The sequence below is a fragment of the Lepidochelys olivacea genome, assembly GCF_965140295.1.
Source record: "Lepidochelys olivacea isolate rLepOli2 genome assembly, chromosome: 13".
Classification (NCBI taxonomy): domain Eukaryota; kingdom Metazoa; phylum Chordata; order Testudines; family Cheloniidae; genus Lepidochelys; species Lepidochelys olivacea.
In genome coordinates, this window is record NC_140423.1 from 41,969,878 (window position 1) to 41,985,562 (window position 15,685).

The 15,685-nt window shown below is 60.4% G+C and overlaps 1 protein-coding gene across 1 annotated transcript; it reads right to left on the reverse strand.

Annotated features, from left to right (window-relative positions):
* Nucleotides 1–41: 41 nt before the first annotated feature.
* Nucleotides 42–15,414, reverse strand: RPGRIP1 (RPGR interacting protein 1; the record flags this gene model as incomplete). The annotated part of the gene is made up of 24 exons (XM_084646244.1): nt 42–315; nt 626–756; nt 1,301–1,385; nt 1,802–1,988; nt 2,251–2,346; nt 2,378–3,235; nt 3,980–4,164; nt 4,296–4,635; nt 5,005–5,174; nt 5,533–5,979; nt 6,394–6,511; nt 6,771–6,944; nt 7,499–7,578; nt 7,939–8,048; nt 8,605–8,678; nt 8,883–9,029; nt 9,368–9,391; nt 10,705–10,810; nt 11,088–11,207; nt 11,827–11,983; nt 12,352–12,623; nt 12,918–13,050; nt 14,999–15,055; nt 15,327–15,414. The coding sequence occupies 24 exons, from the start codon at nt 15,412–15,414 to the stop codon at nt 200–202; spliced, it is 4,275 nt and encodes a 1,424-aa protein (XP_084502370.1). The 3' UTR covers nt 42–199.
* Nucleotides 15,415–15,685: the final 271 nt, after the last annotated feature.

Below are 15,685 nucleotides of genomic sequence, written 5' to 3' on the forward strand. Positions count from 1 at the left end.
GCCCAGGACCCCCTTATGCTAGGCTCTGTATAGACAGAGCAGGGACAGGCACTGCCCCGAAGAGCTCACAATCTGAGTCGTGTTGATTGCTCAGGCGGGGTGGCATCCTTCACTAGTGAGCTTTGAGCTGGAGGAGGGGTCCCCATTTGAACCTTACAGTCCCAAGTCCTTGCATGCCTTGTGGGAGCTGATGGAGCCCTCATTCCTCCTCTTCAGCCTTTCGTCTCCCCTCCCAGTAGATGGCGCAGAGGGCAGCAGCTGCTTCCACAGAGACCTTCAGCCTCCCGATGGCAGAGCGGTCCTGAGGGCTGACAACTGCCGGGAGTGGGTAAGAGAGCGGAAGTGAGGGGAGGGGTCAGTGTTTCTCTAGGGCCATTCTCTGGCTGGGCCTGGTGTAGGACTTGCCTCCCCCAGCCCTGGGAAGGGACCAGGACTTGCACTGCTACAGCTCCCAGGACATGGAGGGAGGTTGGCTCCCAGGTATAGATCCCAGTTCAGTGGCCAGGTCCCTGGCCTCTTATTTGCTCCACTGGCCCCCTTTCATGCAGGTGGCGTGCAGGGGAACAGAGGCAGCAGCTCAGCAGTGGAGACCGCTCGTTTGGGTGCTGCTGGCTTCGTCACTCACCATCGAGGTCACGCTCCAGCACATCATTGCCTGTCAGCAGGATCTCATGCAGGTCTACATAGGCAAAGCCCACGTCCTCACACTCGCCTCCAGTCCCAGGCGGGGGCTCGCTCACCACCACGAACTGCAGCCTGCAATAAGGGGGCAGTGTGTCTGGATCCTGCACCTGCATCCAGCCCATCCTACCCCGGCTCCCCACAGAAAAGCCAAGCTGAAGGGCGCTGTCCTCACCTCTAGTGCACTCAGTGGCCTGGGCCCAGGGGGTCTAAAAGAGCCAAAAGCTCAGGGAGGAGGGCTCTGCCTGACAGCTTTACTCTTCTGGCCAAGGGGGCCTTCTGCAGGAAGTGTAAAGCTGCGGAGGGGCACGTTGGGCCTGTGTGAAACAAATGCCTCCAAGAGCTAAGGACCATTACAGACCTCCCGGCACATTCCTTTGATCTGCCTTCTCTAACCTACAGCAGCATGGGTGCACATGTTCCACCCACAGGAGAGAACAGGCATGGGGCGGATATTGGTCACAGTGTTCAGGCACTTACAGGAACATGCTCAGAAGAGGTGATGAGCAGGCTGTAAGAGCCTGTACTGGGAGGGGATGGGGGTAAGTGCAGCAGGGGTATGTGCTGGGGACCTTTATCCCAAGGGACTGGAATTCCTGTCCCTAGCCAGGATGCTCACCAGCTCTGCCCTGCCTCCTCTGCCTGCAGCATGGAGAAGAGGCGTTCCCGCTGCATGCTCACCCCCTCGGTGTCCAGCTGAATCACTGTGATGGGCGCAAAAGGCTGTTAGCCATGGCAATGCTCAGTGGGGGGGGCACCAAGGGGAGGAGTCAGGGCGATGCTCGCTGGGGACTGGGGGGGGACCAAGAGGAGGAGTCAGGGTGATGCTTGCTGGGGATGGGGGGGGGGGGGCAAGGGGAGGAGTCAGGGCAACAATCTGATGCTCCCCTGGGGCCAGATGGTGACAGTCGACCCATCTCCAAGCTCCCCAGTGTTGCTCCTCTTCCCAGGCTGCTAGTGGTCCAGCGCCGCCACCTCCCTGGGGGGAGGGAGCCCCCTGTGGGGGGCCTGGGCCAGGCTGCTCAGCGCAACAAGAGTCAGGGACGTGGGGCCTTTGTCAGTTTGCCCTGGCAGTGGGGGAGCTGAGTCCCAGGGAGGGACCCTCCCCACAGCAGCTCACCCTTGCTGAAGTGGAAGTAGATCTCCTCACTGCCCTGGGGCTTGCGCAGGGACAGGGGGGTCTCAGTCTCAGCCAGGGGCACCCCTGGGAAGTGGTACTCCACGTACAGCTGCTGGATGTGTTCACAGGCCACGGCCTCAGGGTGCAGACTCAGAGAGACGATCTCAATGCGGATCCACTCCATGTCCTGACAAGATGAGGTGAGAGCAGGTCACGCAAGGCCTGAGAGGGTGGGAACCAGGACCCCAAACTCTTCTGCAGGGGGTGGGGGGAGGCTGGCTGAGCCAAGCTCCCCTCTCCCCCACTTCGGAACCCAGTAGGGGTCAGCACTGTCACGACAAGCTGTAGCTGCCCCATGCTCCTCCCCGACTCCTGTACCTGGCATGGCTCCCTCCCCATGGGTCTATGCACCCTCTCCTCCAGCACTGCCTCAGGGGTGGGGGCATTACCGCCTTTGGAGGGCTCCCCAGGCTGGTCCCCACCACGATCTCGTCACTGTCTGTGGTCTGTGTGTCGCTGCTGCTCTCCGGCGCTGGCTCACAGGCCTCCTCAGGGGCTGGCAGGGACAGAGTATTTGTTACCGGGAGGGGAATTAGAATGGAACCTGCCCGCCCCCTGCTCCCACCTGTACCATGGGCCTTGAAGAGGATGGCTGCAGCGGCAGCTTGCTTTGGGGCTGCACCTATGCCCACCACTGAGTTTGTTCAAGCAGGGACCCTGCTCTGCAGCTGGATAGCCACGTCGCCCTCCCCCACCACAGTGAGCCCCAATCCACAGCTGGATGGCCGCGTCGCCCTCCCCCACCACAGTGAGCCCCAATCCACAGCTGGATGGCCGCGTCGCCCTCCCCCACCACAGTGAGCCCCAATCCACAGCTGGATGGCCGCGTCGCTCTCCCCCACCACAGTGAGCCCCAATCCACAGCTGGATGGCCGCGTCGCCCTCCCTCATCACAGTGAACCCCAATCCACAGCTGGATAGCCGCATCGCCCTTCCCCACCACAGTGAGCCCCAAGCCACAGCTGGATGGCCGCGTCGCCCTCCCTCATCACAGTGAACCCCAAGCCACAGCTGGATGGCCGCGTCGCCCTCCCCCACCACAGTGAGCCCCAAGCCACAGCTGGATGCCCTGTCTGTGGTTCTACATTGTGCCACCTGGGGCTGGGTGCGTGTGACCTGTACCATCAGCTCTGGCACAGCATGAGGGACTGAGCAGGACCCAAGGGTAGCCTGGCCAGTTGGCTTTGACAGCTGGGTACCCCATGGGAGGCAGGAGCTGGTACCCATGTCCTCGGGAGCAGAGCCTACATCCAGTGCAAGGGATTTTGGCTCCAAGCGCTGGGTCCTGGCAGAGGTTTCAGCATCCTTAGCTGAGTATCCTGTTTCCTCCTGCTCCTCCTGGCCAGCCTGGACCTCCTTCCCCTCCAGCGTCCCCTGCACAGACAAACCACATCAGGCTCGGGGAACAGCTGGTTCAGTGTGGGGCACTAGGCAGCCTGTGGGCCAAATCTGGACTGCCAGATGCTTGTGAACAGACCATTTCATCTTTTTATGTACTTATTACTATCATTGTTATTGCGGTGTGAAAACTGTTTCTCTGAAGTCTGGACCTTGACTGTACCTTGCCCAAGAAATTTGGACCCTGAGAAAAAATAATTGACGACCCCTAGTGTGGGGTGAGCATTGGGAAGGGGCCTTGGGTTGCTGCACCCTCACTGCCTGCTTCCTGGTCCCCTCTAACTAGTCTCACCTCAGCAATGTCTCCCATGGGAACCACCTCTTCTCCCTCCTCCGGTGTGTAGCCACTGGCTGCTGGCACTGGATTGGGCTGGGTCTGACTGCTGGCTCCCCGATCCCGCTTCCCCCTGCATCCATCCGCCTTGACCACCGAGACCTGGAGCTGCTTCCCCTGGCCCTCAGGCTGCGATGGCAAGGTGCTGGGACCAAGCCGGGCCTGAGCAGGGGTCAGAACAGCACAGTCACGCCACAGCCTGGCAGCTTCCCCCATTCCCACTAACCTACTCCTTTTTGTATTGGGGTGCAGGAATGGCAGCATCGCCCAGCAAGACAATGAAAGAGCAGTGGATAGAAGCCAGGAGCCCTGACTCCCAGCCCTCACTGGGAGGGTGATATTGTAGGGGGCAGGTGTTAAGACTGGGCTGCTGGGTCATTCTGTACCTGGCTGTGTAGTGCAGCCCTTTCCTCCTCAATCAGCTGCTCCAAGGGTCTCTCACTCTGGTGTACCCTGGCCCAGGCCACTTGGTGCAGGGCAGCCCCTGGGGGCAGATACCGACACTTCCACTCCAGGCTGAGGCTGATGGAGCCATTGGGGTACCCAGATGGGTTGGTGAGGACGAAATCTCCTATGGAGTACAGAATTGGAGGCATAAGAGGGCACAGGGGGTGGGGGCCTGGGCACTGAGGCCAGGGGCAGGGGAACTGTGCCCAGCTCTGTTCCTTGAGCAATAGAGGATCTGGGTCCAGCGGCTTTCACCTGTGATATTGTGCCCGCATGCCAGAGGCAGCAGCGGGATCTGTGCTTTGCCCAAGTAACTGCCTGGCTCTGCATCCTCGTCATCGAAGATGTACACCCAGAGGCTCTCTAGACGCAGATAGCGGTCGAGTTCAGCTGTGGGGCGCATGGGGAAGGTCCGCAGGTCTCCAAAGTGCGGGTTGTTGCTGGAGGGGATGATGGGTGTGTCGTGGTCAGGGAAGGTGAAGAAGCGGTACATGGCGTAGGGGCTGGGCTGGGTGCTGAGCCAACGACCCCGCAGGCTGGTGCAGCCCACAATCTGCACCTGCAGCTCATTCCACAGCCACTCAGTTTCCAGGACCTGGAGGGGGAGACTGAGAAAGGCTGGTAACTGGATGAGCAGAGGGCCCAGGCTGCATCCCATAGGAATCATGGCTTTGCCACATTGAAGGCACTTTAATGTCCAGAGTGCCTGAGGCCTCCCTTACAGGGATCCTGCTCTGACATGTGCCAGAGAGCTCCTAGTGCGGAACACATATCCCTATGAGGCCCTGTGGTTGTGTCCCACCATGGGGAGCCCCTTTTGTGGGGGCATATGTCCCTACAGGGATCCTGTACCAGTGGGCATGGCCCTGTAAGGCTCCCCCTTTCTGGGGTGCATTTCCTGCAGTATGAGTGTGTGTGTTTACCCTCACATACTCCTCCCCCATACACACCCCTGCTTCCTCACCCCCTCCTTGTCCTGCTGCCTGCTCTGCTGGGCAGCTCTGGCCTGGGGCATGCAGGCTGACAAGTAGCCCAAGGCCTTGGTGCGCTCGCAGTGCAGCCGCATGGTCTGCTCCATGGGCAGGCAAAGCCTCATCCAATACTCCAGCATCCCATAGTTCTCGCCGTTCGGACCTACAGGGTGTGAAGCGGGCAGGGGGTTGAGGGGACATGCAGAAGGCAGTGTGGACAGAAAGTCCAGGGGATAGGAATTGGGGGAGCAAGAAGGAATTAGGGCAGCAAGTAACAGGACATGAAGGCCACAAAGACGTACGAATGGTTAGAAACCTGGAATGTTCCCCAGGCTGCAAGCCTTGGCCCCAGGGAGTCTTTACTGTGAGGGAAAGATGAGCTAATGGCTCTCCAGGCCATGGGAGTGTTTTACTGTCTGTGGCACTGACAGGCCGGGCGCCCTCACTGAGCAGCTGCCATGGCAGAGGGCAAGGGGAGCGCTTCATCGTAGAGCATCGCCGTGGCGAGGGAAAGCTCTTACCATGCAGCATCGCTGTGGCGTGCAAGCGCTCCCCACGCCCCAGAACCACCCGGAAGTGCAGCCAAGAGGAAGCCAGAGTGCTGTGTTCAGTAGCCGTGGCCAGGTGCAGGTCTAGGCGAGCGGCAGCCCCCTGCAGGTACTGCAGGAAGAGGGGCTCAGCCTGTATCACGTACTGAGAAGTGAAGCTGTAGCGTGGCCGGGCCCCACGCACCATCGGTGTGCAGTGCGTCTCGCAGTCGTAGAAGGCATAGGTGCAGAAGGTGACGGGCTGGACATCCCCCAGCACCTGCAGCGCCTCCCTTGACAGCACTGCCCCTGCAATGTGCAGCTCAAACAGGTTCTCACCACGCCGCAACACAGGTGCCTTGCCCTTCTCCACGTCCACATCACCCTCGGTCCGCAGAAGTGGGAGCTGCTGCGTCCCATAGGCCACATCCTTCAGCTGCTCTGGGGGAGGAGATGCGGACCTGTGAGGCGTGGACATGTCCCCATCTTCTCCCCCCTCTATCCCCAAGGCATAGCTTGTACCCGGCCCCCTCCCCTATCGGTTCCTGACAGGAGTGACCCACTGCCCTGCTGCTGTCTTCCCCCCTCTTGCTGCAGGGTCAGTCCCCACAAGCCCAGCGTAGCTGTCTGCCAGCCCAAGTGCTGTGCAGCAAGCCAACTACTATCGAGGGGCCAGGTCCCCCTCGGAACAGTACACTGGGCACGCAGGGACCCGGCACAGCCTCTTGGGGCAGGGAACGAGAACACAGGTCCAGCCAAAGGTCCATCCTGCCCCGTTCTGTCTCCAGCAGTGGTCGTGAGGGAGGCACGACGAAAACTGCTCCAGGGGGCAGGTGGGACTGGCTCTGCCCTTACCCTCCAGCTGGCAGATGTGGGCGCTGCGCAGATCCAGGAGCTGCACCATTTTCTGCTGCTTTTCCTCATGTCCCCTCTTCTCCTGCTCAGCCTGCACCCTCACACCTTCCAGCTCGGCCTGACACAGCACCCGGGTCAGTCACACAGTAGCTCACCCCCCCAGTCCCACAGTTCATCCCCCCACCCCCTGCCCCCCCGCCCCACCACTCATCCCCTCCCCCCGCCCCACAGCTCGGCCTGACACAGCACCTGGGTCAGTCACCCAGCAGCTCATCCCCTCCACCCACCCCACAGCTCATCCCCTCTGCCCCCTAGCCCACAGCTCGGCCTAACACAGCACCCGGGTCAGTCACCCCCTGTGCCACCACCTCCCCAACCTGATAGTCCCGGTTGATGCGGTGCTGCAGGAGCAGCATGTCCCGGGTTTTCTCCAGCTCCAGGATGGTGTCAGCATGGGCAGCTTCTGTCTCCCGGAGCCTCCGGCTCAGGCTCCGCTGGGTGAACAGCTCCTCCTGCTCAGTCTGGGTGGGGAGCTGATCCAAACAGGGGTGCTGTAGGGAAACGGGCGAGTGAGCAGAAGAGAGCCTTGCCTCCCCTGCTGAAAGAGGGAGGAACACCACAGTCCCCAAGGCTGCAACTCCCCCGTGCCTAGCACCAGCACTCGCCAGGACGTGCGGGCCCAGCCTAGCCCCCCTTTGTCTTCCCCGCACAGGCTGCAGCACTTGTCATGATGGGGGGGCCGGCCCAGACTCCCTAAACTCTTAACTCCCCCTACATAGCATTCGCCATGAGAGGAAGGACCACCCCAGACCTGCTGACTCCCCCACATATGGCCTTGCACTTGCCATGACAGGTGGGACCAGCCCAGCCCAGCCACCCTCTGATTTCCCTGTGCTTGCCATGATGGGTGGGACCAGCCCAGTCCCCCTGACTCCTCCATACAGGGACCAGACCAGCCCCACCCCACTCCCAACTCCCCCCACACCGGCGCCAGCTCTATGCCCTTTACCTGCCAAATGCTGTGAGAGGATGGGGCACCTACCACACCCCACGAAGGGGCCTGGGGAGATCAGCCAACCCTGGCTCCTCCCTGGCTCGTACCCACCTGGGACAGGGTCGGCTCAGGCTTCTGCTCTGGAGTTTGGTTCCCCCTCTCCACTTCCTGCTTCAGCTCCTCACTCCGAGCTGGGGACAAGACGGGGGTCAGGCCTGGATACCAAACTGGTTGTGGTACAGAGCTGGTCCTGGCCCTGTGTGACTGGGACACATTCTGCCGCCCAACACACGTGTTGCACACCAAGGATCCACCCCCTCCCTCAGGCCAGACTTCATGCACCCCTCCCCTTTCCCCCCACGGCTGTCGTGTGGCTGGGAGGCACCCCTCTCCCCCCTCAGACTGTAATGCACCTGCAACGACCCCACCCCAGGGAGAGCGGCCTAGTCAATGGGGACGCAAGAACTCCCCACTGGGATGAAGCTGCCATTTCAGTCCCTTGTCCCTGTGCTGGTACTGAGATTCTCCCCCCGTCCTGCCAGCCCCCTCACCTCTCTCCTGCACCAGCTCCTCCACCAGCCGCCTCTTCTCTGCCAGCTCCAAGCTCAGCTGCTCCTCCAGCCGTGAGACGTTCCCCTGCCGCTGCTCACAGGCCAGACTGCTGCAGCAAGAGGGGCAATGCTACAGGGTCACCGCAAGGGCTACAAACCCCAATCCCGCCAAGAGAAGCTCCAACACACGGTGCCCTGAGCCTTCAGGGCCCTGGGAGCTGCTGCTGCATAGCTGCTGCAATTCATTGCCAGGCCCCACCCAGGCATAGCAGACTGAGGGTGCGGGGATGTCCCTATGGCTCTGCCAGGCCCTCCCCACACTGTACCACAGACTTGGAGAGGGCTCCCTAAGGCTCTCCCCCAAAACCCCCATCCTCCAGGGTCAGCCCTTTGGGATCAGTCTCCTGTCTCTGGCAGACTCTGGGGCTGCTCCAGACCTTTGCCTATCTCCTGCAGGCCAGAGCTTCCAGCCCCAGCAGCCCGACCCTGAATGGAGCCCAGGGTGGGGGCTGAACAGGCACCAAACAGATCTGGTGTGACTGGACCCCAGGCTGTGGCATCTCTGGGGATAAATGGGGGCTGAGACTTCTCACTTGACCTTGGGCACCATCTCCGTGGGACAGCCCCACTGCATGGTGCGGGGCTCGGCCAAACTCATAGTCTCACCTCTCCAGCAATTTATCATAATCCTCCTTCAGCAGGTCTCGCTCCTTCTCCAGGGACCTGATTCTCTCCTGAAACTGAGAGAGACAGAGATCAGTCCCCAGACCTGGGTCCCCCAGCCAATGAGGGTTGGGCCTGTCAGGCTCTTTCTCTAGGGTTAGAAAGGGACCCCCCCAGCCCCTGCTCACCAGGGACCCCCCTACTGACTCCAGGGAAGCTGGCCTCAGAGTAGGGAAAAGGAGGGTCCCCAGGGCTTGGATTAGCTGGATAGGGCTCCCTACCTCCTCCAGCGCCCCCTGCAGGAATGAGACGCTCTCCACTTTGCTCTCCAACGCCATCACCTTCTGCGTCTCTGCCTTCAGCTGCACGGTGAGCTCCTCCACCTGGGCCAGGAGGGCCTCACTGCTGGTTCTCAGCATCTCCTGGTTCTGGTGCGGGAGGGAAGGAAGAAAGACCAGCACAGGCAGGAGAGAGGGATGCCGGCCCCTCCCTGCTGCAGGGCTGCCAGGATGGAGGGACCTGGAACTGAGCATGATAACCCAAGGACAAGGGAGTGAGGGCTGTCTCTTTAGGGCTGGATACAGAGAGACTTTCTTTGCCCCAGCCTCCCCCCCAAGTCTCGAGTGCATTGCACTCGGGATGGGTCCCAGCCGGGGGAGGGGAGCTCTTGTCCCATCAGTACAGAGGGGCACTCCCTTCCTGGGGGGTGAAGGGCAGATCCCATGAGGGTTGCTGGGGAGCGGAGTTCCCGTACCTCAGTATTTACCTGCTGGAGTTGGCTCTCATAGGCCTGGGAAGAGAAATCACAGAGCTGCCATCAGTGCTGCTATGTGGAGCCTATAATTTGTTGAGCGCTGACTTGGGAGGGCTTTGGGCCTGGCCTCTCCCTGTCGCCCTCCTGCACTCCCAACCCGGGAAGCAGTTACACTGATCCCACTGGAGGAACAGATGCGGACATGAGGGGGTGAAGGCGGGAGCTCCCCATGGAGTTGGCTGAAGGGAGAGCTTCCCCTCCAAATCCCTACTCATCCCCACAGGTGGGTGGGTTGGTGGGGTCACATTGGATACTCGGGTATCTCTCCCCAGGTGGTACAGGCAGGTGCCTAGATGCTGGGAGTGTCTCTTCTCCTCTCCCCCTGGGTGGCATAGGCAGGGGAACTGACAGCTGGGGGTCTTTCTCGTCTCTCCCCCTGGAGGGCAGGGGAACTGAGAGCTGGGGGTCTTTCTCTCCCCTCCCTCGGGGGGTACAAGCAGGGGAACTGACAGCTGGGGGCCTTTCTCGTCTCTCCCCCTGGAGGGCAGGGGAACTGACAGCTGGGGGGGCACGGTCAGGGGAACTGACAGCTGGGGGCCTTTCTCGACTCTTCCCCTGGGTGGCACAGGACTGGGGAACTGACAGCTGGGGGCCTTTCTCATCTCTCCCCCTGGAGGGCAGGGGAACTGACAGCTGGGGGTCTTTCTTGTCTCTCCCCCTGTGGGGCACGGGACTGGGAAACTGACAGCTGGGGGTCTTTCTCGTCTCTCCCCCTGGGTGGCACAGGACTGGGGAACTGACAGCTGGGGGCCTTTCTCTCCTCTCCCCCTGGGGAGCAGGGGAACTGACAGCTGCAGGTCTTTCTCTCCCCTCCCCCGGGTGGCACAAGTAGGGGAACTGACAGCTGGGGGCCTTTCTTGTCTCTCCCCCTGGGGGCCAGGAGAACTGACAGCTGGGGGCCTTTCTCGTCTCTCCCCCTGGAGGGCAGGGGAACTGACAGCTGGGGGCCTTTCTCGTCTCTCCCCCTGGAGGGCAGGGGAACTGACAGCTGGGGGTCTTTCTCTCCCCTCCCCCGGTGGGGCAGGGGAACTGACAGCTGGGGGTCTTTCTCGTCTCTCCCCCTGGAGGGCAGTGGAACTGACAGCTGGGGGTCTTTCTCATCTCTCCCCCTGTGGGGTAGGGTAACTGACAGCTGGGGGCCTTTCTCATCTCTCCCCCAGGGTGGCACAGGCAGGGGAACTGACAGCTAGGGGGCTTTTTCTCCTCTCCCCCTGTGGGGCAGGGGAACTGACAGCTGGGGGTCTTTCTCTCCCCTCCCCCGGGGGGGCACAGGACTGGGGCTAATTCACCTCCTGCAGGTCAGTGAATCTGACTCTGGTCACAGCCAGCTCGCAGCTCCGCTCCCTCAGGAGCCGCTGCAGCCGGATCAGCTCCACGTTCCCCCGGATGGCGGCTCTGCAAGGGGAGCAGTGGGTGGCTTGAGCTAGAGCAGCAATCCCTGCAGGGGACCCACATTCCATCTGTCCTACACCCCCAACCTGGGCCTGGCACAACCTCTCCCTGGGCCTGGCACAGCCCCCCGTCCTTACCCTCCCCTGTCCCACCCCAAAGCCAATCGGAGTCACTGCCTCTTCCCACCAGGGCTATATAGGCATAGACCCGCCCTCTCCCCCAGGCCCAACAGAGCCACCCCCTCACTCAGGGGGTAATGGTGGGCTGAGGAGTGCCATACCGATGCTCCAGGGCCTGCTGGTAGTACTGCTGGGATGGGGCCCCTTCGAGGTTCATCTCTGTCCCCCATGCCCGGCATTGTAACTCAGGCTCCATCTCTGCCAACACCAGGCTGTGGGATCTGTGAGGAGCAGGGACCTGGGTTGACGCGCTGACCCCTAAGAAAGTGTGGGGCAGGATCAGAGGACACAGGTGCTAGGGTGATGCCACATTGACTCCAAAGGGAGCAGGGGGCTGGAAGGCAAGTTTGGAGAGCAGATGGCAGGATTAGGGAGTTTGACAGAGCACTGAGAGGGTGCTTGCATCACCCTTCTGGTCACGATTAGCATCAATTAGGCCCCCCCCTCAAGGCCTAACTGGTCAGGGCTGTGCCTGATTACTGGGCCAGCGGGGTTGGGAAGGTAATGAGCTAACTAGCCAATGGGCAAGTGGTTTAAAAAGAGCACAGGAAGTGCCTACTGGATTCTAGAGCAGAAGTTGCTAAGCTGGGAGAGCCTGGCAAGAGGGAGCTCCCTGAGCACCCCACAATTCACCCCCTGCAAAGAGGGGCCAGAAAGCTGGAGAACCGTGCAGAGGTCTGGATCTGATAGTGGAGGGATTGAGAAACTGTAATGCAAGTACATGCTGGTGTGCTCAAGTAAGATGGTCTCAGAGCAGTCTGTGATGGTGAGGGTGTGGTGCCCATGTCCTGTTGCAGGGAGGGAAGGGGTATCTGAGGGAGAGGATGTGGAAGGACTCACAGTGGGGATTCAGGGGCTGTTACCCCTTCCGTGGTGCTGGGTGGGAGAGGGATGCATTGTCTCTCCATATTGGCTTGTACTCCCTCTGTGATGTGGTCTCTGTATCTGGGGGGAGCTGTGTGGGTAGGTCGGGCCTCTGGACTGCGCATCCGCATCCCTGCACAGGAGAAAAAGGTAGATGAGGTCTTATCTTCCTGATGCTAAACCTGTAGGGGCAAAGGATTCCTAGGGGACTGGACTGAGGCCAGCAGACTCACCTCACTTGTGAGCTGACTCCAATACAAAGAAGCAGAGCTGGGAAAGGGCCTGACTGGAGGCCAGGATGGGTCATCCCCTGGGCTCTTTACTTGAGCTTCTGCTGCCCCAGACCTTCTCTCAGGGTGGGGATCCCCCACCTCTCTCAGCCCCTGAGCTCCCAACCCCCTTCCTGGGGGAGGCACTTCCACCCCTAGGAATGGTGATTTCCCACTCCCTGTCTTGATCCATCCCCTTCACCTCTGTGATGTCTCTCGGTCACCCTCCCACCTGCCGTGTGGACCTGCCGGAGTCCAGTGTCCACCCGGGGTTGGATGTAGCCATAGGACCAGTGGTGCCTGCAACTGTGGAGCTGCAGCTGCTGCTTGTAGGAAAGCAGACGACTCCGCAGCCCCTCATTGCGCCGCTCCAGGTCCCACACCCGCTCCTGCAGGTCCTCCAAGGACTCCTCCAGGTTCCGGCATGACCACCTGGCCCTGGAGCCCAGCTGGCCCTCAACCTGTGCCCGCTCATGGGTACGTCTCAGCAGCTTAGTGCCCAGCCTGGGGAGGAAGCATAGGTAATGAACTTGCGGCTGATCCATCCCTGGGCACATGCTGCCACAGCCCCTATCTTACCCACCCCAGTGTGTCCCTCAGCCTGTGCCTGCTTGTGGGGAGCACAGCCCCGTTCACTCCCTGTGAATCTTCTAACCCCAGGCCCCCTTCCTGCATTACCACAGACCCCTACACCTGCTCCTCTGCAATCCCTGCGTACCCTCCTCTGCCCCATCATGTCTCGGGGAGCCTAGGATCCTAGTGGTGAGGGTGATGGGTTTTATGGGGCCCTGCTGGTACCTCTTGATCCTGTCCTCCTGCTTGCACGCAAACTCTTTGAGCACCAGGTTCTCGTCATGTAGATGCAGGAACCCATTCTCCAGCTCTGCCCGGTTCATCTGGCTCACATGCTGCCGTGTCCATGCCACCGACTCTGAAAGCCCAACATCAGGGAATGAGGGGCCAGGGGCTGGCACAGATTCTACCCTACAGACTAGGGCTAGGGGCTGGGACCAAGGACTGCTGACCCCTCTCCAGAGCTCTGGGAGGGGAGTGGGGTCTAGGGGGTCAGAGCATAGCTGTGAGCTCAGATATAGCAGTTGTGAGGCTGGGATCAATGCAGAGGAGTATGGGACCAGCTGGGCCCCTGTGAGGAAAAGAAGGCAACCCAGCAGCCCCTGCCAGTTTAGGAGTGGAAGGATCTTAAGGACGTTCCCATGGCTGACAGGACAGAGCAGAAGCCCATGTAGAACTTAACTATCTACAAAGTCTGACAGTGGCATGCTTGCAGGAGCGTCTCAAGGGACAGGGCTTGGACCCAAGTCAGCGAGAGCAAGTAGGACCTGGCCTACCATGGGGTAAAGGAAGAGAAGGGGAAGAAGCAGTGGCTGCTGGAGGAAGAACTATCGCTAAATCTTCCTGCAGAGCCAGCCCATCCGAGAGAAGGATGAGAAGCTGGAGGGTATGGACTATGGAGGCTGAGGTCACAGTTTTAAAGAAAGAACTAAGCACTGGGCTCCTTGAGGAGAAAGAGGCCCTGTGCTGAGAGTCTGGCCATTACACACCAGAAGTGTGGGGCCCACATGGCTGCAGTCACAGGAGGAAGATTTGGGAAGCTAGCAGACAGCGCAATTTTAGGCCTAACAGGTCCCGGTCAAAGCAGCTGAAGGAAGGGCAGTTTTGAAAGGTTGTCATTCAGGGAGAAGTGGGGGCAGGAGAGGAACTGAAGTGGGGTCTGTTAGGGGCTGTGACAGGGGCGGCGAGTTATATGGGCCCGTAGTACCCATGCTCCAGGAATATTCGGGGCCCAGCTCCACCAAAGTTCAGGGCAAGGTCTCTTCCCCTGGCCCTGCCTGCTGTTCCCGGTTGATTTAAAAGGGCCCAGCTGCCACCGCCAGCAGGGCCAAGGGTGGCTTCCTGCCCGGCCTTGCTCCACGCCACTCCTAGAAGTGGCTGGAATGGCCCTATGGTTCAGGCGGGAGTCACCACGCGTTGCCCCCGCCCCGAAAGCTGACTCTGCAGTGCCCACTGGCTGGAAACTGCGGCCAATGGGAACTGTGGGGGTGGTGCCTGTAGGCAGTAGCATGCAGAGACCCTTTGGCCCCCCTGCCTGGGAGCCACTGCCAGAGTGGTGTGCAGGTCACTTTTGGGAGCCACCCAAGGTAAGCGCTGTACCCCTCACCCTCTCCCACACCCCAACTCCCTGCCCCAGCCCAGAGCCCAAACTCCCTCTCAGAGCCTGCACCCCAAACCCCCTCCTGAACCCAAACTCCCTCCCAGAGCATTAGGCAGGTGTGGCAGGGGGCAGGACTTGGACCCGTTGTGGGCACCAAAAATTATAGCAACCTGCTGCCCCTGGGCTGTGATGGAGGTTGTAGGAAAGGGGATATGAAACGGAGTGTTTGGGTCCATTCTGTGGTGTGGATTCTCCAAGCCGGTATTTGTCTGTCTGAGCGGGCTGTGTCCTCGGGAAGAGGAGGCAGCACTAGTCCTCACCCCCAACAGCTGAGGTTCTGGCTGGTATTTTGCCTGCTGCAGAAGCAGGCAAGAGCTAGGATGGGAGTGGGTCCATATGTTTTTGTTGTAGGAAGGTGGGCACATTAAAAAGGCACTTCCCCAGTAAGAACTCAGACTTCAGGAAAATGGACTGTATCCCTGGGGAAGACTGCCTCTCTGGACTGAGGGATACCTGTCTCCTGCAGAGAGCTGTGCTTGGGGGAAGTACCCTGTCTGTGCCCCACTGTCCCCTCTGAATGGGGTGGTGACATAGGGTGCTGGTGAGGGTAGAGGCTCATCCTCTCTAGTGTGCTATGTTACCTACCTTAGCCTGTGTCAACCCTGAATCCCCTCACTGTTTGTGTGGGGTGGGCCCCTTTCCTCACCTCGCATCCGGGTCTTCAGCCCCTGGGCCTTCGTGGGATGAGCAATGGCTGACACATCTAGAAAGTCACCAGGAAAGCAGTTAGACCATCACTCTGTCATGGGCATCAGGGGTGCTGGGATGAGCCCAGGGACAGCAGTGAAAGTGAGGAGGATGGGGATAGATGGGGGGGACAGGAGAAGAGGAAGGGGTATCAGGGAGGGTTGAATGGGTGAGGGGGCGCAGAGTGGATGGGTGTGGGAGGCTTGGAAGTCAAAGAAGGAGTCTGGGGGTCTGTATGCCCCCCCCCCCCCTTCCTTGGAATCCCTGCGTTGTGATGTGGCCCTGACCTTGAATAGCTCTGATCACTGAGGGCCTCTGGCTGTTGTCTCTGACAGGCAGGTCTCCGGCTGTCTCATCCAGCAGGAGTAGTGACATAGCAGCAGGCTAAGCCCAGTCTGGAAGGCAGAGAGAGAGAGAGGTAGTTACAGATGGCTTTCAGGGGTCTGGCCCCCAATCATGCCCCACAGCGGGTGAGCCCAGCCTCGAGAGGGCAGAGCGGCAGCTTGGACACTTGTGGGGAAAGACCACCAGGGCTTGGCTCTGTAGCTGCCTCATTAGCCTGGGGAAAATAAATCACGTATCCGTGGATACATGGGATACCAAGGTGGCTTCCTCCCTCTGCTGAGCTCCTAGGGGGTGGGATGGC